Source organism: Strix aluco, chromosome 2 (assembly GCF_031877795.1).
Source record: "Strix aluco isolate bStrAlu1 chromosome 2, bStrAlu1.hap1, whole genome shotgun sequence".
Taxonomy (NCBI): Eukaryota; Metazoa; Chordata; class Aves; order Strigiformes; family Strigidae; genus Strix; species Strix aluco.
The window spans coordinates 52,145,893-52,169,547 of NC_133932.1; the positions used below are offsets into that span (position 1 = coordinate 52,145,893).

At 46.3% G+C, this 23,655-nt stretch overlaps 1 protein-coding gene across 1 annotated transcript in view; it reads right to left on the reverse strand.

Moving 5' to 3' along the window:
* Nucleotides 1-13,126: 13,126 nt before the first annotated feature.
* RAI2 (retinoic acid induced 2) overlaps nt 13,127-23,655 on the reverse strand; it is a 47,469-nt gene continuing 36,940 nt past the window's right edge. The window contains exon 2 of the mRNA XM_074814714.1: nt 13,127-15,291. Within this exon, the coding sequence (XP_074670815.1) occupies nt 13,522-15,186 (1,665 nt within the window). The 5' untranslated portion in view covers nt 15,187-15,291 and the 3' untranslated portion in view covers nt 13,127-13,521. The remainder of the gene's footprint in view (nt 15,292-23,655) is intronic.

The following is a 23,655-nucleotide window of genomic DNA, read 5'->3' on the forward strand; positions in this document are numbered from 1 at the left end:
ATGTGCACAGGGATTGCTGTGATGTTGCAGTACCAGAATTTCACCATGTGTTATAGCGTGAGATCGAAACGTTCAAAGTGTTGTAGCAGAATATATTTTTTATTCTTTATTTTCAATGGGACGTTCTTACCTGCCAACAAAAATAAAATAGTTTGTTCATTGTTGCAACTGTCTGTTTTGTTTGATGTTGTGTGTATGTGTGACCGCTGTTTGCATAGGCTAGGGTAGCTATCTTATCTGACATCTGGCAGTTCTTGACAGTTCATGTAAACATCTGATGTAAGGAAGTTTTAATCAAAAGGGTAAAATCATTCCAAGATTGTTTATCTGAAGCAATTATGTTTGAACTTGGGTTGGTCTATGCTTTCAAAATAACAACTTAAGAATTTATTCAACTATTTAGTTTTGCATATAGCATTTTGCCACTTACAGCTGACAGAATTCTCATATAACCACTGAGGGGAAGAGATGGCTAAAAACTGTTTGTCCTGTGTTCAGGTGAAGACCTGAAGTATTTTAAATCAAAGCAGTTAACGGCAATAGATTTGAACTTTATACATTTCATGTTTTCTTATTTCTATGTTACAGAAGTCTGTTGTTCCAGTAGTTGTTGTTCTCAGTGATTAGCCTGTGCTTGAGAAGTAAGTTAAATTGGCTTAATAGTAACCTCAACTCCTTTGCAGGCAAATTACGGAACTTGGAAGTTGGTAATGACAGTAGTCCAGAGGCATTTTGCATCTGATCTCTCTCAAAAGATACTGAACATCTCTTTGGTGCGTATTTGATATAGAAGACAACGCAGTGTATTCTCTGAGTTGCTTTTCTATCGACAAGGATTCATCTGCTTATCTGGTTCTGTATCTTTCAGTCGTCTTGCAAGAGAGTGCCATAACTCCTCATTACATCGTAAGGCCTCTTCTATTTGAAATTAGATTTGTGCTTTGTGGGAGGACTAGCAGCTCTCACAGTTCTTCTCGCAGAAGACCTATGCAATACTGAAACTGAAGAATGCTGTATTGGCAGGGTGATTGCACGTTGCAGTTGACATGACTGCATTTCTAACAAGTTTGTTGTGGCTGTATACATATTGTAGGACATTTCAGGAATGATGGTGAAAAACAACAACATCATGTTATAAGTGTTGGCTCAAAGGGTGGAGCATCTTCCCCTTTTTTTGTTGCTTTTAATAAAAGCACACAATTTTTTACTTCTGGTGGTAGACATAGGGGCAAAGATGTTAATCTGAATACTTACGATATTTGTAGGAATTCCTCTTCCTTTCTAGTCACTCAGGGACACAATTTGCTCAAAAGCAATGGTAGCCTTCTCTGTAACTCTGATGACAGTTTTATGTGAGTCTGTGCATGTGATTGTGTATGCCCTGAACATGATACAAAAATTCTACATTTGAATATCTCAATTATTCCTGTAGGGGAAAAAAATGAAACCCTGGGTAAAGATGGCTAAAATCTTGAAGTTTGAACCTGGTCAAATGAAACGCCATGGTTCTTTGTGCTTGTCTTTCCCTTAATTGGAGGTGAAGTTCAGAGAACTGAAGCATGGGTACACTGTTGAATTAATAGTTTATCTTCCTGCTTAACTCAGAGGGCTCCAGTCACCTTTTCCTATTCGTGTATTATTCCAGTAAGCCAACTTAAGATCATGTTTTCCTTTAAATATGAGTAACTAATGAAAGTTTATTCATATGTATGTTTATGTGAATCTATAATGTAAATAACTTTTAATTTAAATGACCTGACATTCAGAACCAGGCAGTCAAAGCATCCTGTGTCCAGCCAACTTGAACCATAGGCTGGTAGTCACTGTTTTAAGATAATTTGTGTTATACTATTTATCTATTTTGTTTCTGGTTTGAGCTGACTGGGGTTTTTTTCCGTTCTGCATTATCAAAGATTATCTTAAGTCCTCTTAGTTTTTTTGTCTTAGACCACTTATGAAACTTTTATGCATGGTTCTCTATACCAGTTGCTCTGAAACTATATAACTATATAATTTTAAAGTTTTTTCTAGAACAGAAAATAGTAACTGGAGGTAATGAGTGTATAGAAAGCAATGCTACAGGGAAAACCAAATACACTGCTCAGCATAGATCTGAGGGTTTTCAAATTAAATACAGCAGGTTTTGTACCTACAGCTTTTTGTATCTGCCCCATTCTAAGTAAGAGTTGAGGAGTGTATTACAGAATTGAGGACTAGCTGAAGTTGAAAGGGACCTCTGGAAGTCAGCTGGTCTAACCCCCTAGCTCAGGCAGGACAACCTAGAGCCTGTTGTCCTGGACCATGTCCAGGCAGCTTTTGAGTATCTCCAAGGATGGAGACTCCACAGTCTCCCTGGGCAACCTGTGCCAGGGCTCAGTCACCCTCACAGTGAAAAAGTGTTTCCTGATGTTCAGAGGAACCCTCCTGTGTTTCAGTGTGTGCCCGTTGCCTCTGGTCCTGTCACCGCACAGAGCCTGGCTCCGTCCCCTTTGCAACCTCCCCTCAGGTATTTCTATACATTGATGAGAACCCCCTGAGCCTTCTCTTCTCCAGGCTGAACAGTCCCAGCTCCCTCAGCCTTTCCTCACAGGAGAGATGCTCCAGTCCCTTCATCGTTTTTGTGGCCCTTCATTGGACTCTCTTCAGTATGTCTGTGCCTCTCTTGTACTGGGGAGCCCAGAGCCGAATCCAGCACTCCAGGTGTGGCCTCAACACTGCTGAGTAGAGAGGAAGGATCACCTCCCTCAACCTGCTGGCAACGGTCTTACTCGTGCAGGCCAGAGCACCATTAGCCTTTGTGGCAAGGGCACGTTGCTGGTTCATGGTCAGCTTGGTGTCCACCAGGATATCCCAGGTCCTTTTCTGCCAAGGTGCTTTCCAGCTGGGCAACCCCCAGCACATACTGGTGACTGAAGTTGTCCGCAGGTGCAGGGCTTTGCACTTCCTCTCGATGAACTTCCTGAGGTTCCTGTCTGCCTGTTTTCCCCCCCCTGCTGAGGTTGCTCTGGATGGCAGCGTGACCCTCTGATGTATCAGCCGCTCCTGCTGGTCATAAGCAAGCTTGCTGAGGGTACGCTCTACCCCATCATCCAGATCATTAATGAAGATACTAAACAGGACTGGACCCATTATTGACCTCTGGGGTACACCACTGGCCTCCAACTAGATGTTGCACCATTGATCACCACCCTCTGGGCTCGGCCATTCAGCCAGTTTCCAATCCACTTCACTGTCTGCACATCCAGCCCATACATCAGCAGCTTGTCTGTGAGGATCTTAAAGGAGACAGTGTTGAAGGCCTTCCTCAAGTCCAGGTAGACAATATCCACTGCTCTCCTCTCATCTACCAGGCCAGTCATTTCATCATGGAAGTTTATCAAATTGCTGAAGCATGACTCCTCTTGGTGAAGCCATGCTGACCACTCCTGATGATCATCATCTTGTTCATGTGCCTGAAAATGATTTCCAGCATTAGCTGCTCCATCACCTTCCCAGGAATTGACTGGCATATAGTTCCCTGGGTCCTCTTCTTTGCCCTTCCACAAGGTAGGAGTGAGATCTGTTTTCCTCCGGTCTTCAGGCGCTTCTCCCATTCACCATGATTGATCAAAAATTATGGAGACTAGCCTCACAATGACATCAGCCAGCTCCCTCAGCACTTGTGGGTACATCCATCAGGCCCCTTGGACTTAATGTATGTCCTGTTTGCTTAAGAATTCCCTGACCAGATCCTGTTCCACCCAGTGTGTATTTGTTTCTCTAGTCTTTCCCCCTGGTCTCTGGGAGCTGGGATTCCTGAAGGATGCTCTTGCTGGTAAAGGCTGAGGCAAAGCAGACATACAGTACTTCAGCCTTTTCCATGTCCTGTGTAGTGAGGTCCCGCATTTCCTTCAGCCCACATTTTCCCCAGTCTTCCTTTTGTCACCTATAGAGTATAGCCTATTTTAGTGCAGTATCATGCACATTTTAAAAGTGTATATATATTTTGATTCACTAGCTAGTTACATAACAGAGTAAAATGAGTATTTAATTCCAATATTAGATGTGTGGACCTATTTGAAAAGTTACAGCCATCTTCATCTTTCTGCTGCTGTTTCTGCTGAGTTGAAGCTATGTAGAGTTAGGCTGCCTTGATTAAAAAAAAAAAAAAAGAAAAAAGAAAAGAAAAAAGAAAAGGCCCCCTCGAGATCAATTTCAAAGGTCATATATTTCTCTCTCTTTTTTTATTACATGTAAAACTATTGGAGTGAGTAAAAAGTGCTCATTTGGAAGTGCCTAAGAGGGATGCAGGGAGGCAGAAGCTGATTTCACATCCATTTCTGTGGTGAAATGGTTGCTGCTTTTTTCTCCAGCCTTGATTATAATCTTTCACTCTGTAAAGATTACTAAGCAGTCTGTAATCCTGGGATCTTGTTCCCCAACTGTCAGTGCTCCTGTTGTTTCAGAGGTCATGCAGAGCCTTTTTGAGACTATCTTCTTAAAATATGAACAGTCAGCTGTAAACTCACAGTGGTTTTGAGTCTGTAACTATGAGACATTTTAACTGTTTAAAATTTTTTTTTTTACAGTGAGAAGCTCAGAGATTGTTTTTTTAAAACTAGCAAAATACATACATTTGACAAATTTCTCCTCTGATGGTTTGTCCTAAATAAATTTGCACTACTGTGGCTGTGTAGATGGTTGGAGTTCTATGTGTACTTAAAATTTGCTATTACAGTGGTCCAATAGGCTTTTAAATCCCTCACTTACATGAATCATCCATCCCTGTCCTAGCAGATAATTTTGATTAGCTGTAATATGTCCCATTTGAATCAGAATTAGCTTTCTCCAGCTCCAAATCTCCCAGTCCTGCTGTACAAGCTGAGGAGTCCTGCATGAGCTGCTTCTCCTTGCAGCTTTATGGACCACTGCTAGTTTTATTTCAGCGTTCATTATCTGCAGGGGAACTGCTTAGTGCTGATAGTGAAGGCTGCACACCTCTACTTCTTTTCTTTTTAAAATACATGAAGACATTTTCATCCGTAGAGATTCACTTTTCAGCCTCTGAAATCAAAGCCCTTCCAGGACAAACAGTACGAGCAAACACATGCCAGCACAAGCGGAAAGAGAGATCGCGTCCCATGTTGTGTGAACAGACAAATGCGAACAGATGTACAGCTTGAAGCTGGCAGAAACCCTCTCTGCCAATGGTTCCTTTCTAGTTATGACAGCTGGAAGGAAATGAATACACCACAAAACCACCACGATAATTGCCATTACCCTGCATTGGCAGTCTCAGCACTGAGGTCAAGAACTGGAAAGACAAAGACTCATCTACCCTCCCAGGTGGAAGCTGAGGCAATTGGCAAGGCATTGGGAAAAATCTTGATGAATAGTGGCTCACCATAGAAAGTCTGATGCTCAAATGCAAGAGGCTGTAATTTTACTAGATTTCTCCCTTTCCCATATTTAGTTTTTTTTCAGTAGTTACGGAGTCACTCTGTTTCCCCAAGCAATTGTACTAATGCTGTCTAGATCCTCAAGAGTGGTGTTTTCAAACAGGTCTGAACTCTTCTTCCCTCAACTTCCATCTCTCCAAACCAGTGCTGCCAAACAGGTCTTCCTCTTATTGGAGACCCTTTTGAGGGAAGGATCTTTGCATGTGCTTCTTACTCCCATGTGTTTTGAAAAATAAGAAAAGGCCTCTGCAGCTTGCGTGCTCTATCTCTGATGTAGGTACCAACTATTGCTACCGATTTCAGTGCTTGCCTGGGAATGTTGGTGGTACTCTGTTATGAACAGATGCCTCTCATCTGGGTGATGTTATTCAAGGTGTGGTCTACAAAGTCTGTCTGTCAATCTGTCTCTCTTTTAAGTCCCTGTGCTTGCATGAACAAAATAGTGGGGAGGGAGAAATTAATAAGTAAATGCTCAGTTTTAGTCTACCTTTGGTTTATGCTTGTGCTGTAGGGGTGAGGTACTAGATAGGTCATTGTAATGTACTTGGGACATACCGCTTATTAGGTGCACTGGTGGGGAGTTGGAGGTTTTGTTGGTTGGTTGGTTTTAGTTTTGGGAGTTTTTGTTGGTTTGTTGTGGTGCTTTTTTTTTAACTGAATGCTGTCAGCTGTTTATTTTCAAGAGACCAGCTCAGCCAAAGAGACCATATTACTTTCATATCATACATCTTTGCATTCACCATAGTGTATTAATTGTAAACTGTCTTTGCCTGGGTGGCGTTTGGCTACGGGAAATGAACAGGTTAGGGAAAATTTAACTTTTGAAAGAAAACAGAAATGGAAGCCTGGATGGGTGGTAGGGTTTGGGTGCAATAAACATGGGAAGGAAAATATATGAATAATGAAGTAATGGAAACTCAGAAAGGAGAAAACCAGGTGGGTATACTAATTTAAACTGTTTCAGATTTGGATGCACTGACTGTTGAGTCAGGATTAGCATCTGACTGTGTTGAGCTGTGATTTTAAAGAGGTAAGTTAGAATTAACATTTTGAACCATGTCAGGGGTGTGAAATACTTTATCTTAATGTGATTTAATCTGAAAACATGGGCTGAATCCTTGTAATTGCCTATCCAATTCTTGGGGCATCCTCCCTCTGTCCTTAAATTGTTTCTTCCTAATTGAATGAGCTGCTGCTACCAATTCCCTCTTGATCTAACTTCTTTTAAAGACAGAGCAGTTAAGGAGCCAAAGCCTAGGAATACCAGGTTGGGTTTAATTTCATATAACTTCATGTCTTTATATCATAGTTGTCTAGATTCTCTCTCATTGTAGTTCATGGAGGTCTAGGTGACCGAGTTGAGGGTATGAGTGACCTGACCAGATACCAACATCTGCTTTACAAAGAGATGAATAGCTCTGTTGACTCTAATAGTTTTATTGACTAGATTTCCAGTATCTATCATAAGAGCCTCAATACCTGTCTCATTTAACTTAAGCATGTGAGCTAATTCCCCACCTAAAGTGCTGTTTGTTGCAAGATGGAACAGACCCCTTAACTTGAGTCCTTCATTGAAAGAGCTAGTTGGCATTCAGAAGGAAATGTTCAGGCGCACATTATACTAACCAAGAAATGCTGGCAGATCCCATGGTCTACCACACAAGGGGTCTCGCTTGACAGTCCAGATGTCCAGAATATCTAGCCCAAGAAGTCTATCCATAGAGAGCACTTCTCCTCTCTTAGATCTTCATTGTTGCACAGTTAGAGCGCTGTTGAATATGTCGTTTAAAGTGGCAAAAGGTGGATCACAAGCACTTAAATATTCTGTTGGTCTTCTTTAACCCCATTCCAACCCCCTGTACACGAATACGGGTGGTGCTAGGTGAGCGTGGCATATGCATCATCAGGGTTTACGATCAAGTGTGGTGGCTTTGTGCCATCATGGTTGAGCTGCGGAGTGTCTCTGAAGGGCAGGCACGTGCTTTTGTATGCTGGACCGTGCTCTGTGGACCAAGCTTTCAAGGTACTTACTTTGAAATAATTGTTTAAAGAATGAAAAACCCACTTGATACCTTTATAACTGTGAATGCAGGCAAGGTTTGGGTTTTTTTTCAGTAAACAAGAAATGGCTTGTGTATCAGAAGCCTCAAAAATTAATAGCTTTCTAATGGTTACTGATGGGACTTTTAGGGGTTTTCTTGCAGTACGTAAGCTTCAGAAAGGACCTCCTTGTTCTGTGTCACAGAGATGCCTTGGTCTGCGAGATGCCAGACAGGGACAAAACGTTGCCTATCTTCAGTTCTTAAGCAAAGAAAGAGGAACTCTGTTGATGAGGATGTGGTGGGAAGGATGATATTGAAACAATGCAGAAAATGTGACTATTTTGAGACAGCTGTGGGCTAAGGAACATTAGTAATCCCAGGAGCAAGGCAGGGCCGGGCACAGGCTGATGAAGGGATGAGATGTATCTGTTGCCAGCACTTCACTGGAAACATGCACTTCTTAACACTGAAAACTAATGTTTTTACCTGGAAAATAGTGCTCCCTTCCAGATACTTGATTAGGTTCTACCCTGCCGTTTGCTTGTTTAATTTTCCCCTCTTAGTTTGAAAGTATCCTAATAATTTCAATAACAGGATATTATGTTATTATTCTGAGAGAGCTTTGGGGTATATGGGCACAAAACAGTGCTAAATATTTTAGCAATTAGTAATTTTTCTCCCCAAACATGAAGAAATTTTTCAGATGGTTAACAGCAGAATGGATTTTCCTAGCAGGGCTGCAATACCAGGATTTTAACAACTGTGGAAAATATGTTTTCCGCACTAAAATTAGGGGATTTGCTTGTGTGTGAAGGACTGACCCATAGTGCTCTGAATTGCAGACTTCAGCATTAAGAGTATGTTGTATAGTCTAATAGAAATGCAACTTTAAATAAGAGGAGGAGGAAGCATTGGGAAAAAAGTGAAAGGTGAGTAAAAAAAGCAAATTGCACAAACTAACATCATTAATGTTGTAGTGGCAGGCTGGCTGCATTTGGGAAGGCTGGAACCGATCCCAGCCAGAGGAAGACGAGGTCTTTGACTGAGCCCTGCAGCATGTTTTTATAAACTTGAGCACAAAAAGAAACTAAAACATCTGGCACCAGGATATTATGCAATGTTGTTTTATGCTATTTTCATTGTCTAAGATTCTTCATGAGGACTGTTAACGAGTTGCTTATTGTTGTCAGATCGCTGTCCTGAGGTGCCTCTGTGCAAGTGAAGGGGCACAGACTTCTCTGAATTGCTCCCTTTGGTGCTTGGTGGCCACTTCTGTGCCAGCCAGTTTCCCCTGAAAGCTTTCTCAGGCAAGAAGTGCGTGAAGCTGCTCCTTGAGCTCCTGTGGGTCAAACCTCTGCAGGGATGTGCAAAATGGTGTAATCATCCTGGTGCTCTTGGGGGGGGCTGAGCAGAAAATGCGTAGAAGTGGTTAAAAAAGAAAAATTGGCACTGATTGGGAGCCACATTGACATATCAATTTTATAGCAGATATGAGTATGGATGGTGGGAGAGCCTGGGCCAGACATGTTACTTCAGGCCTGTGATACTGAGAAACGGAGGCCTTCGCTGTTCTCCTTTGCCTCACCTTCCCACCTGGCTGAGTTTGCTGCTGCTCTTCCCGTCACCTGCTGCGCCAGAGCAGGAGCGGGAAGGCCATGCTCCCTTGTGTGCTCCCTATGCGCACGTGTGATCTGATGGATGGTCTCCCCCCGCCCTCACTTCTCAGCCTTCAGCCCAAGAAAGCATGACCCCTTCAGTGCTCAGTGCTCACCTTTCTTCCCACTCTCTCTAAACTGAGTGGCCCCATCTTCTCTTTGAAGCTGACACCTTCCTTTTCTCTGTCACCTACTCATGGCCAAGGGATGCTGTTTTGCCTCCCTTTCGTTCTCTGGCTGGCTGCTTGCTAACTTTAATAAAGGTGCAATGCTAACAGGCCTGGAGGTGGCTCTTATCTCAGCTTCCACTGCCTGCTTTCATCTCCCCATTCTCCACCTCTTCCTTGCACTCATAATTGCTGCTTCTTACCCGACTGCTTGTCTGTTCTGTCAGCCTGAAAACTGCCCAGTCCATGTAGGTTCTCTGGCTGAGAAGCTGCTCATTCTTTTGGATTCATTTCTGTTGCTAACAGCTAACTCCATGTGCCGAAGCCTGGTCCCGGGTTCATGCCTTGGGCAGCGTAGGGGAAGGGGACCAGCTGCCTGGCAAAGGAAAGCTTCAGGCTGGTGCATCTGAGCTCTCCCACCCCTGAGGCTGACACGTACCATGGCCTTCATCTGAGACACGCGGCCCTGCTCCCATCCTCAGATTCAGTGTCTGGCTCCCTGCAAAGCCCCTGCCTGATGGGAGGAAGAGAGCAGAGAGAACCCCTGCAACCCTCTCCCCTCTTACCCACCCTCTAATAAACTCCCACACCCAAAGTCCAAGTCAAAGGAAGCTTGGAGTCAACAAGGGGTGCCCTTGAGGGTCTGCACTGCTCTCTCTCTCTCTCTCTCTCTCTCTCTCTCTCTCTCTCTCTCTCTCTTTGCATATACCCATCATTGTAAAACATCTTCCTCATACCATTACGGCTTAATGACTTTCCCTTCAACTTCACAAGAGGTATTAATGTCTCCATTAACAGCCACCAGAAATGGAAGCTCCATATATCATGAGTGCTGCTCCACGTCCTTCTCCTCATACAGAAGTTTCAGAAGCAGTTAAAATGTAGCCCTGTAGAAAATTAATGGCTCAATATACAAAATCTGTAATTGCTGCTAGAGGCGAGGAGGAGGAGGAGGTGGAAGTGCTCAGTCTTGGTGTAATTAAGTACCTTGTTCAGTGGCCGCTTCTCCCCCATGCCGATGGGATGTAGGTCTCGCACTTCACACATGAGGGGTGGTGGGAGGCAAATGGTCCCTACTTAGTGTCGTTTGCCCAACGGAGTTAAGCATCAGGAGAGGTGCCAGTGTGTGGCTCCTCCATCCATGGCACAGCCGTGAACGCAGCGGTTGCATGAAAGGGTAGCAGGGGAGGGAGCAGGAGCTGCCCTAAGACTTCTCACAAAGATGCTGTTCACAATATCCCTGCCCCACCATTGCAGTTTAAGCAATGGAAAAGCCAGGCGGTGGGGCAGGTGAGCCCAGTCTGCTTTATCCATCCATTTCTGGTGGGGTGGCTCCAGCCTGTGTCACATTGTGGGGGACATCCATGGTGATCAGCAGTGCCAGGGAGCTTGGTCCTTCTGGAGACGGCCCCATAAAGCCGGGGGGCTGGTCCTGGGCAAGGCGAAGGGGATGCTAGGACAGTTGGAGCCTGCTCTGTTTTTCCTCAGGCCTGTTTCAGAGTGGGGAGGTTGCATTTACTCTTGTAATGGCCTGGGGAAAGATGCGTCTGCATGGCTGCTGGTCTGGTCTGCCTCTACAACCCTGACCAGTTGGCTTTAAACTGAATTAGTTGCCCATAGGCATCGGGTGTTCTGACAGTGCTTCTATGGGTTTATAATGGCATAAAGCTGATTTAGTCTAATTTGTTGTCAGGGTTTCTGGGGCTTGTGGTCTAAATTCAGTTAAACCAGACCACTGTGTGCAGAGCAGGCCAGGAGGTAGCCTGGACATTGAAGTTAACCTGGAAGCACTAACAGCTCTCAGTAAAGGCCTGTGAAGGAGAGGAGAGAAAAGCTCAGCCCCTGCAGCCAGTGTCACCAACAGGCACTGCTCCACCTGTCGCAGGTGCCCTGTGGCTGGCAGGAGGAGTGCGCAGTGGCTGGACACCCTCCCTCCGCCTGCCAAGGATGCTGTGGGGGATGACGCTCGCACGAGGATGGCAGCGATCAGGACGGTCGGTGCAGCAGATGTAACCACCAGTGTGAGAAGCACATACTTTTTTAAACAAAAATCAAAGTAAATTTCTGGATTTTTTTTTTTTTTAAACATGCTTCTGTCAACTGCAAAATGACAATGACAGCAGCTAATGCTGTGACCTTCTTTTTAAATAATCTGGTGTAGCCCTGGGAAAAACTAGATTTTCAGAAGGTCTTTGACACTCTGGAACAGGCCCAGCTGAAAGAGAGTGGGACAGTGACAACTGGCATGGCTGTCCCAAGTGTTAAGGGAGAAGCTGCTTATCCCATTATTGCCACACATTGTTCACGTCTCGTTCGGGTCTAGTTTGCACGCTCATGTAGCTCAGCTTTGCTGCCTTCCAACAACACAAGGGATGTTGAAATCCTGAGTCTCTGCACTGCACTAACCCGAAGATGACACATTTCATCAGCATGGTTTCTTGGAAGGAGCAAAACAAAGTAGCAGAGTATTTTCAATTAAGAAAAAAAATATTTAAAAAATAGTCAGATGACTAAACATTAATGAGTCCATCAACACTTTACGCTCTTCTGAACATTGTTGGTTCTGCCAGCTTTGGGAAAAATAAACGTCTTTAAAAACACTTAAAAAGCAAGAGTTTGACAGAATTTGATGTTACGCTTATGTGAAAGTCCTCCACTTTCATATGAAGCAAGAGGGCAGGGATCCTTCAGCCCGAGAAAACAGAGAGCATGTCTTTCCTAACCACCTAATGCAGATGCATTTTCTGAGTAGTGAATTGGTGTCTGCTGGCATCGAAAGCTTCAACAGATTTCGGCATGACACTGGTGCCTAAGGTGTTATTAGACTTCTAACCCTGAAGCTGCTTTTTTGGGCAACTTTTCAGTGCACAAAAAACTGCAACAACCTTCCCAAAACTGGCCAAGAGGAGCCTTGGAAGTAGTTTGGCTACAGCTAGGTAAAGGAAGGCATAGTTAGCACGTGACGGCATCCAGCTGATGGGTCTACAATGGCTTTTTTTATTTAGACAGTATTGGTGCGGTGCTAGGAACATGTCATTTGAAACAATAATAATAAAAAAGAAGTTTTCTATGGAACAGGTATAACCACAAAAAAGGCAGTGCTCACCAAAAATTGTTCTCCTGCTCTCGCGTTCATCCTTCTGTTGGGACAGGTTTTTACAAATGAGCCATGTGAACTTAAAAGCTGACAAGACAATAATGCATCTCCAGCTCATTTCCATACACAAGTGCAAACCCATAACCTACCAGAACTTTTATTTTAATTGTACATTCACATTTCTCCATTGACGTGGGTGACTTGTACACTGCCGAGTGATAAAAGTTACACAGTTCTGCTCTTTCACGTGCATTGATTTCAGCCATCAAAGAAACCTAGAAAACTAACAATAAACAACTTTTCCATATATCTGTAGCCAGGCTGGGAAAAATTATGTGACTTTTCCTTCCCTTCCCACCCTCCAGCAACCAAATTCCCCTAACTTTTAGGTATTTCTCTTTTAAATGACTGCTAATATTACTCAATATTTTAAGACGGTTTCCTACGGGTTTCCCGCAATGAAGCTGGCATTAGGTGCACACTGGGCTCTACCGCTCGCTTGCTCTTGCTCCTCTGGAAGCTCGTTTGGGCGCATCATTAGCGGCTGTTGCGACGTGCTCTCCGACAGTGCTGTGGGACAATATAATTTTTCTTAGCCTGCTATTTTTTCTTAACAATTTAGGCTCATCACAAGTCAGTTGCGGCGCTTTACAGTTTACAGACTTTTTGCCAAACCTTCTCTGTACACTGAAAGTGATTCAGAAATGACAAAAAATGCCGCAACCAATTAGCACGTACAAACATTTATTTTGAAATTTCCATTCTAACCGTTATGAAGAATTACATCATCAAAGCACTTTATGGCAGTGAAAATAGCTCTTACCACTCTGACTCATCCATTACTCCATTAAAGCTGCAAAATGTGCAATCTGCTTGAAAAATAGGTTGCTTTTTATTCAGTTTCCCATGAAAAGTCAAAATTTGATAACAAAAAAAAACAAAAGGAAAAAGAAAAACCAACCCAGCTTATAGGGACTCTACATCCAATCCTCTCCCCCTTCCCCCAAAAATAACTTACAAAGATAGTTTAAAGTTTTAAATGAGTTTAAAACCAAGTGCATCTTTTTTATTATTTTTTTTTCTTCTTCTCATAATAATCTTAAAATTCTAAAAACCCATAATTTACTTTCTTGGAAAAAAGGCAGCGAGCCGTTGCTTCTTGATTGGAAGAATATGTATCTCCGGCGAGTTCATTTTCTTTAGCTTTACGCTCCTGTTTTTGACGGGTTTCCTGAGGGCCTCAGCGCTGTCCCGGGGCTCGGGTGGGCTCTTCACGTCATAGCACTGCAGCACCGAGTCCTGGGGCAGGTCCCTTTTGAAGGAAAAGTTTTTGGTGGAGACCCCAGACAGGCCCTTGATCTTGCCGCAGAAGATGGTGGGCACGGCGTCCTTGACGGAGACGATGACTTTGGCTGTCTGCGAGGTGCTGACGATCTCGATGTTGTTGCCGGCCTTGGGCTCGCAGCCCGCCCTGCCCGCCTGCTCCACCAGCCACTTCTGCGGCTGTCGCAGTAGCTCGGCCGGCCCGCCACCCACCCCCCTGCCCTCCACCTTGCCCGACGCCTCCTGGGGCTTGCAGGGGGTGAAGGGGGCGGCTGGGCCCGGGAGCTTGTCCGGCGCAGGGTGAGCACCGGCCTCGGCAGCGGTGGTGGGGCCGGTGCCGGCCACCTCCCCGTGGGGCCCCACTGGCTTGCGGCAAGAGGCGAGGGACAGGTCCAGGGCCCCATCCTCGGGCGGCGGTGGCGGGGCAGCCTCGCTGGCCCGGGGCGCAGGTGGCCCTTTCATGGAGAGGTCCAGCGCCTCATTCTCGCCGCCCATCTTGATGACGGTGTGGCGGCTCAGCTGGGGAAACTCCCGTGGGTGGAGGAGGTCGAAAGGCTTCGTCTCCTCCTTCTCCAGGGGGGTCTGGGTGCCCTTGCAGGAGTGGGGGGTGAAGAGCGGTGGCTTGGGCAGGTCGGGGGCTGCCTTGGCCTCAGCACTGTGGGGCACGGGGATGGGGACGGGGATGGGGATGGGGACAGGGACGGGCAGGGGCACGATGACAGGGTAGGGCACCAGCAGCGTGGCAGGGGGCACTAGCGGGGAGAGGGGCGAGCTGAAGGCCTGGGGTGGGAGGGCAGCATAATCGGGGGGGGGCTGGCAGGGGGCAGAGCCCAGGGCACCCTGCGAGGGAAACAGGTCCTGAAGGACGGCGGCGAATCCCGGCGTCTGAAAGACGGGGGGCAGGACGGGCTCCTGTGCTTGGCCAGAGGGCTTGGGGTCCAGGAGCTGGGGCTGCCCGACAGGGGCAGCAGCGCCGGGGAAGAGGCCGGTGTGCAGGGGGCTGCCAGGGCAGGCGGCCCCCGGGGGCAGCACCAGGGGCGAGTTCAGGTGCTGGAAGACATGCTGCTCCAGGAGCACGGGCAGCGGGACAGGACCCTGGGTGGTCATGACGTAGGGGGTGGTGGTGTTGGTGGCCGGCATCTGCGGGGCGGCGCTGCCGGCGACCTGCAGGTGGATGGGCAGGACGACAGGGCTGTCCCCCAGGCAGATGGGCTGCAGCACAGTGGCCGCCACCTTCAGGGCCACCCCGCTCTGTGACTCGGCCGGCGGCGTCAGGATGGAGGGTGCAGGGACTGTCACCAGCGGGGACAGAGCCTTCTTCATCAGGTCAGCTGAGTTGATGTTCCAGGCCTCCGCCGTGATCAGCTGGGCCACCCCATTCTCCAGCTTGTTGTTGGCCATTGCCGAGGGCGAGCTGGTGACGTCCATGGGCAGGTTTGGGGCATCCTTGTACAGCTCCTCCATGTCGCAGGGCTTCTTGGGCTCTGCCGACGCCACCTCTACATCGCCGTCAGTGGGACCCGTGGCGGCTCCAGGCTGCCAGGAGCATCGGCACCAACATAATTTGGCCTGCAAGCCAGAAACATATTTTAGGCACTGCATAAATCTCCTCCTTAAAATAATATTTGCCATTGCCTTTAAAGACCCCATCGCCAAAGAAAAGCTGTTAAATGTTTCCACACTTCAGGCTAACGGCTCCATAATACAGTGTACTATATATACAGAGATGCTGGATATACATACATCCGTGAGTGTTGTACGAAGAGTTTTGAGGAACTTATATTTAGCTGTAAACACAGATAATATAAAAGGCCTCAAGAACTGCCTGCAGGCAACCCGCCCCCCCTCCCAGTACACAGCCTGACACAAGGACTTGGGCTGTCCATTTCACATTTTTAAACAAAGCTTCACCTAATGACAGTGTGTGGCAGAGCCCAGCGACAGTGTGCTGTTTTAACTCAACAAAAGCCCCCAAAACAAACATTTCTAAAAATATCACAGCTAAGAAATATTCTACCATACTCAATTCCCCTATAACACTGTCCCTTTCTCATCCCAGTGGGATTTACTAACGGCAAGCAGGCGAGCGCCACACGGTGCATACAGCACCTCGGAAACTGCTGTGTGCAGAGTGAGAAAGGAGCACAGCCGGGCAACGGCAAAACCAAACCAAACCCCAACGCTCACCCTGCTACAGAGCTAGATGGAGACAGTAATGTGAACCAGGCACCTGATTCATTAAGTCCCATAAAATAACAAAAAATTCAAAGCAACTTCAAATTTATTTTGACAACCCAACACTTTCTATTAACCGAGCAAATGGCAATTAAAAAAGGGCAGAGATGGTTTCCATTCATGATTGCAGTGAAAGTTGCAGCCTATTCCCTGAAAAGATTAACATGCCCCTCCCCCTGAAAAAAAAAGCAGCAAATTAATGGTGCTGCGTATGCATTTATGCAGAAAGATAAATAATTTCCTCCTTGCAAGTTACCGTTGGCAGACTTTGGCTGGGGGCTGGCTGCTCTGCCTGGCACTGCCCGTGCCTCTCCTGAAGTGTGCAGCGCATCCTGCCGTAGTAATAATCACCATGGAAACTTGTCCGGTTTCAACTGCGTTACCATGGGAAAGCACCGGCGCACCCCAAATTTACATTTTTCACCTGCACACAGCTGAATCCTGCTCCCTAGGAGCAAAACGTGTGTCATTGCTGCCAGCCGGGCAGCTGGGCTGGTGGGAGAGAGGTGCTTCCCTGCATCCTGCAGACACACTGGTGTTGGGATGATAAGGAGGGCAGCACCACTCCAAAATTGGATGGGTGAGGAGTCCCAGCCCGGGGACGTGTCTATGTCTGAGAGCACGCGAAGAGCTTCGCTGGCTCTGGCGCTTACAGAAATAATTTGCTCACATACGTGTTTGTAGGACCAACAAACCTGCTAAGGGGACAGGGAAAAGGGAGAAAAACCCCAAACCCCACAGACAAAGGCTAAAAAATGGCCAAGGCAGGGAAGCGAGAAATCTCCCAAGTCTCTCCTGAGACTTGTAAATCCTTGGATTTGGCAGTGAGATGCTACAGCGAGTGCAAGACTACAAAAATACCAGGAGTTAATAGTGGAGGCTGGTTGGGTAAAATGCTAATAATTTATCAGGCGCGTTTGAGTTCTTAAAAAGGATTTTTAAAAGTAAACAGATGAGTCATTTCTTTTCCTCTCCTGCTTCTGGCTTAAGGAGAGTAATTCCGGATTGTTCTCATCTCATGAAATGTTCTGCAGAAAACATTCACAAATACAGGGTTGAGGGTTTTTTTGTTTGTTTCCTTTTCCAGCCTCAGCCAAGACAGATTATAGGCAGGCAGAGGTGCCCAAGCACCAAAAAACAGGAGCAAAAATCAAACCCCTTATTCAGAAAGTGACAAGTATCCGTATCAAAAAGATTGGGCCTGTCTTGTTCTGAAAAAAAAAAAGGAACAGCAATCATTTCTAAAAATAAAGACAATGAGGATACCGCTCAGCAGATTCAAGCTGAAAAAAAATAGATGTTGCTGTTTCTGTTAAGTAATTAAAAATCCATTTTCTACTGTTCTTATATAATCTCTCCCTCCTTCTTTTTAAAATGACCATTTTAAAACCCTGTGGTCTCTGCAGTGTACACCAGCATCTTTGCTCCTCCAGCTGCTGCAGCACAGCTGAGTATTTTGCACATGACACTGGCTCTTCCCAATGTTTCTGTTTGCTTGAGAAGCGTGAGATCGTGGTGTTTTCATAGAGAATTAATGATGTGGCGGGGACAGGAAATGACCCCCTGTTCCCCTGGCAAACCCATTTAACGTTGAGAAATAGAAAAATTAAGATGAAAATTATGCTGCGTAAGAGACTTGAGGGATTAGCATGCTTATGGACCCATGGAGAGAGAGACAGATCACTGCTGAAGATGAAAGTATAAAACATAATAAAATTCCCCCATTGCTGCTTTAAAAGGTGACAGGGCTAGAGGCAGAGAAAATATCTAGATGAGGGGAAGAAGAGCTCATCTATCACCATCAGACACCTTGAAGAAATGCCTGTGGGCTGGGTTGGTGTTTTTTTTTAAAGCATAGTCAAATACTGTTTTCTAGACTGAATCCTTTATGTTTCTGGGATCTATAAATATATATTCTTGATCTTGCAGTCCCACACTGCCTCCGGGAGGGCCCCACTGTGCATGGGGAAGGAGAAGATGAGAAAGGGAGGTACAACCCTTGACCCAGGTTTATGGGTTTGAGGTGGGTTTTTTTCCCCCCTCACCCTTCCTATGTGGAAGTGTAGCTTTCTGTACTTCCAGTGCACCTGCTTCTTGAGCATGTGATCACTACAGAAAAAAACCCGAACAATTCATTACATATACATATACACACTCAAAAACATTTCACGATCCTGCCCGCAGCCTGTAGCTTGGTGGTAGCTGGCTGCCAGGTACAGCGGAGTCCCAGCACTAGTGCCTCCTGCGCCCTGTAAAGCAATTTTCGGTTTCACCTGGGAGGCAATCCCAGGGCTGCTAAACATGTATTACACTAAACACCTATTATCAAGGTCAGTAAGCAGACAGAGTGAAAAGGATCCAAGTCCCTAAGCCTCCAAAGAGAAAATGTTTGAAGAGCTGGGATCAAGAGACAGTTTGAAGTTGTCCAAAGGGGTGTTTTATAGTTGCTGGACTCCTGTTTTATACTATGCACACCAAGTACACAGTACAAAACCGTAAGTCAACGTGGAGATGACTTCTTAAACTAAAGTAAATTTTCAATGTTGGTATTAACAGTGATAGCTATACTGTATTTCTTCTTTAATAAAAATCAACCTAAAGTATGTGCTGGGTTTGGGTTTTTTTGGTGGTTTTTATGATTGCTGCTTTACTGCACATAAATTATTCAGAGTTACCCAGTTTTTAAAACAAGTTTCATGTACCTAATATACACAAATGAAGGTAATATAATTCAGTGAAATTGCCTTAAGTTTCCTCTGTCTACCACATCTCAGTGCCGGAAAAATCAATTAATTTCACTTTCCCTACTTATCTATTTAATATTTAATTTGCTATTTGTTTTAATTGAAAAGAAGCTTGCAACACACAAACGAGCCCTATTGTAAATAAACCGGGCTTTCCCACTGGGGTGCTGATAAGAGTTAAGTTCATGGCACTAGGCAATGATGTGTGTAACTGTACAGGAAATGGTATGTTAGCTATACAAAAATGCCATGAAAGGGGTGGTGATAACTCTAGCTTATTTTTTTTATCTCCTGCTGACGGCCATGCAACAGACTTTTCTCAGCGCTGTGGCGTGCCTTCCTGTGGGACCGCAGCACTGCACCGCGTACAGCTATCCCTGCTCTCTGCTTGCTCATCTGTGCCACAGCTTATACCTCGCTATCTACACAGAATTCAAATTATACTGTGCACACTACAGGAAGGGTCTTAGATGCTCCCTTTGTGGGATGCCCTGTTCAGAACCTCATGAAAAAAATGGGTTTCCCTTCAGTATAAATACAGTATCAAACACAAAATAAAATGAGAAGTCTTGACTTAATGGAACAGTTTGGGGACAAAATTATGGACGGACTTGGACTTCAACATTTTGCCAAAACTCACTGCTTGTTGTCATTGATTCTTCCGCCAGAAGCAACATGTTTGATTTTTGCTCTGCAGAAGCCCATTAACAAGGGCCGTGGTGAGAGCACTCCTGACAGGGACACCCCACCACCCTTCGGGAGGACAGCAGACCTGCTGAGCACCCCCGGCAGCACACATCTGACCAGAGCGCCATGCCAGGTCCTGCACACCCTGGTCCCCGTCGGGCTGGTCCTGCCACTGCATGGCAGCACACCCCATCACCCTCGATGCACCACAAAACCATGCACCCAACCTGCACTCTACTGAAGCATGGGTTTCTGAAGGAGCTCAGGGTTGGGCCTGCCCGTCCTCAGCAGTCTCAGCGACTGAAGCCCAACCCATCTTTCTGCATCCTTCTGCAGTAAATATGCAAGTGGGCAACAAGGACACATATTGTCATTGACCAACCAACTATAAGTCATCTTCCGTCCTACAAATTTTGGTTTGCATAGTTCAAGCCATATACACATAAAGGCTTTACTACATTCCAGAGGATGGCCCTGAAGATGGTCGGGGGCTGGAGCACCTCTCCTATGAAGACAGGCTGAGAGAGTTGGGGTTGTTCAACCTAGAGAAGAGAAGGCTCCAGAGAGACCTTAGAGCAGCCTTCCAGTACCTCAAGAGGGTCTACAAGAAAGCTGGAGAGGGACATTTCACAAGAGTATGTAGTGATAGGACAAGGGGTAGTGGCTTTAAACTGAAAGAGGGTAGATTTATATTAGATGTAAGGAGAAAGTTCTTCACTGTGAGGGTGGTGAGGCACTGGAACAGGTTGCCCAAAGAAGTTGTGGATGCCTCACCATGTGTTCAAGGCCAGGCTGAATGGGGCTGTGAGCAACCTGATCTAGTGGAAGGTGTCCCTGCCTATGGCAGGGGGGTTGGAACTAGATGATCTTTAAGGTCCCTTCCAACCCTTCTATGATTCTATGATATTGTTACTGGTGCTTTGTTACTAGAATAGAAAAAATGTATTTGGCTAAAGTGAGCTTTCATACAGCAAATACATGGAGCTATTACTACACAAATAATGTACAGGTGGGCTCTCCCATATATGCAAACCACAGATGACTTCAGCAGTGTTTGCCTCTCACACTTCCCACTGATTCACATATTCAGGCACTTGGGACTCACAATCCTGGCTATCGTGCACACCCTTTTAGTAATCCTCAAGCACCAAAGGGCAGAGGAGTAACCAACTCATAGCTCATGGTGAACTAGCCTTCTCCCCTGTGTTTCACCATTCACGGAGCTGCGTTTGATACCCCCACACACACCTCAGCTGGGTGCAGAGGCACCAGGAGGGCCAGTGGGACCTGTCCCCCCTCTGCTCGCAGGAGGGCTGATGGTGACCCCCTCTGAGATATGGGGCAGGCAGAGCGGAGGAGACCCACAGGACATTTGTTAAGGCAACCAGCCCTTCACCCTCCTGCTGGCTCACAGTTGGGACCCCAAACATGGTCCTATTGCCTCTGGAAAGGGGGCTTGATGCCTCCCCTTGGTCATACTCAAAGGGGAACCTCTGGGGATGCACTTTTCTGTCTCCTCTGAGTAGCACAGAGGAAATATCCCAGTTTAGCCCTGCCCTCTCCCACTTTGTTCCCTTGACTCAAATACCCAGCAACTCCCTGTTAAGGTTTAGAAGGCACTTAAAGTGCTTCCTAAAGTGCAAAAGTGACAGGGCAAGGTGAGAAAGATGTTGGAAGGACAGGCAGGATTCACTCTGGTACCAGCCAGAGAGAGAAGGGAGGGCTGCACCGGGATATCACCACCGGTATGAAAGCTACACCCACAGCCTTTGCTCACCATTCCTCTGCACAATGTCCCCTGCTCACCACGCACTTACGCACTGCCCTGTGCTACTTCTCACTCTATGGGAGCTATGTCGTGGAGGATGAGCTGGATGCTGCTGAGGAGCAGTTAAAATAAGAGCATCTCATCAGACAATTTCAGAAGATGCTGGAGGAATAATAAGGCTCTGACGCAGCCCATGCAACAGGTACTCTCTTATTTTCCACCACTGCATTATGGATCCTTCCGGGAGGCAAACCTGTTTGTGTCAAGGCTCCCATCCAGGCTGTTAAGCCCTGGGGGAGCAAGAGGGAAAGAAAATCATTATGGCAGTGCAAAACGGCACATTATAGACGGGACATTGACAATATGTATACACTGCTTCGGCACACAACACGATGGTTCTGAAACGCAGCAGCTTGACTGGCTGATTTTACTTTGGTCTTTTAAATAGTTCAGCTGAGAAATACCACAGCAGTCTGCCTACTGCACAGGCTAATCGCCTGCAAAGAGCCGTGTTAGAGTCATATATTTGCTAACTATATTGCTGTTGTCAACAGCCTGTAGTTAGCAATCCATTCTGGGGAGGAGAGAACTCACTTTCTTCTCATTTAAAAACAAATCAGACCAATTGAAAAAAAAATCCTGTCATGGGCCTGAAACCAGTGTCTTTACTCCCAAGGGCAATATATACAAGACAGACGATAAATGCTGTGGAAGGAATAGAGCATTTGCCTGACAAATTTCAACCTGTAGTGAATTTTTATACCCAATTTGAAAGCCTCACAAAACCCCCCCTACATTTGCAGCGGAAACTGTGACGTACCCCAAGCATAAGGGAGATAGCACATGCCGCCATACTGCCAGATGCCTTTTCCCTTCCTCTGCTCTATTCACGAACTATTCCACTAATGGGATGTAACACCTAACTGACAGTCTCCTACTTTCAAAAGGACGACCGCTCACACAATACATAGTATTACATATAAGCAGGCACTATAAAAAGAGCTCTGCTTTGAAATCATTTGAGATTGATCTTGCTATTCCCAAATGCTTGAGTTTCGCATATCCACAGCACATTCCAGTTCATGGGGTCTCTAAACTGTCACGCTTGGAGGAACCTTGCAGCAGTTTCTGAAAAATAAACCTTTCGAATGGTGGTTTTTTTTTTCCCTTGGCATAGTACAGAAATGCCTAAACAGCAGCAGCTTGCTTAGCCTGCAGTAAGCTGAACACATGCTCTGAGGCGGAGACAGTGCACGGAAATCTGATGTATTAAACCTGACATGTGAAGGGCAAATATAAATTTGCCAGCCATAATTACTGCTGAGTCACGTGCCACCCAGTTCTGTGACGTCCCTTCGACCCAGCAGGCTCCTCTGATTCGGTGAAGCTTTTGTACTCCAAATTTCTGTTCAAACAGGGAAGAGGAGTTACTGCTTTTGCGACTGCAGAAGTGTCTGTTTAAATCAGCTTTCTCTTGATGCTGCCAGCAGCATGCAGGTGTCTCCTCCCAAAGCTTGACGTAGTCCCTTGGATGGGGACGATGGCGGCTGCAGCATTGTGTTGGGATGGGTGCATCAGTAACGCAGCAATCACACCCCCGCCCTGAGCGCCTGTGGTGGGGAGGTGCCGCCTACGTGGCCCTGAGGGAGCATCTTCTCACCAGCAGCTTCCCAAAAGCCAAACTGGAGGGCTGCTCGCTCCTGGGAAAGTCCTGCTGCACTCCCCTCCTCGCCTCTCACCCCGTCGTGTACCTCTGCTTGCTCAGAATCACTGAATCACAGATGGGTTGAGGTTGGGAGGGACCTCTGGAGGTCATCTGGTCCAAGCCCCTTGCTCAATCTGTCAGTTACTGCAGACCATGACCAGGCAGATTTTGAATATCTCCACCGATGAAGACTCCACAACCTCCCTGGGCAACCCGTGCCACAGCTCAGTCACCCTCACAGTGTAAAAAATGTTTCCTGACATTCAGAGGGAACCTCCTGTGTTTCCGTTTGTGCCCATTGCCTCTGGTCCTGCCACTGGACACCACTGAAAGGATCCTGGCTTTGTCCTCTTTGCACCCTCCCTTCATATATTTCTATACATTGCTAAGATCCTCCAATGCAACTTTGCCAATGCAGCCCAGGGAACCATTAGCCACCTTTGCGGCAAGGGCACGTTGCCGGCTCACATTCAACTTGGTAATCACCAGGAGATCCCAGGTCTTTCCTGCTGAGCTGCTTGCCAGCTGGGTGGCCCCCAGCACGTACTGGTGCCTGGGGTTGTTTCTCCCCAGGTACAGGACTTTGCACTTCTCCTTGTTGAACTTCATGACATTCCTGTCAGCCTGTTTCTCCAGCCTGTTGAGGTCCTTCTGGATGGCAGCACAACCCTCTGATGTATCAGCCGCTCCTGCCAGTTCTGTGTAATCTGCAAACTTGCTGCAGGTACGCTCTGCCCATCATCCAGATCATTAATGAAGACATTGAACAGGACTAATCCCAGTACTGACCCCTG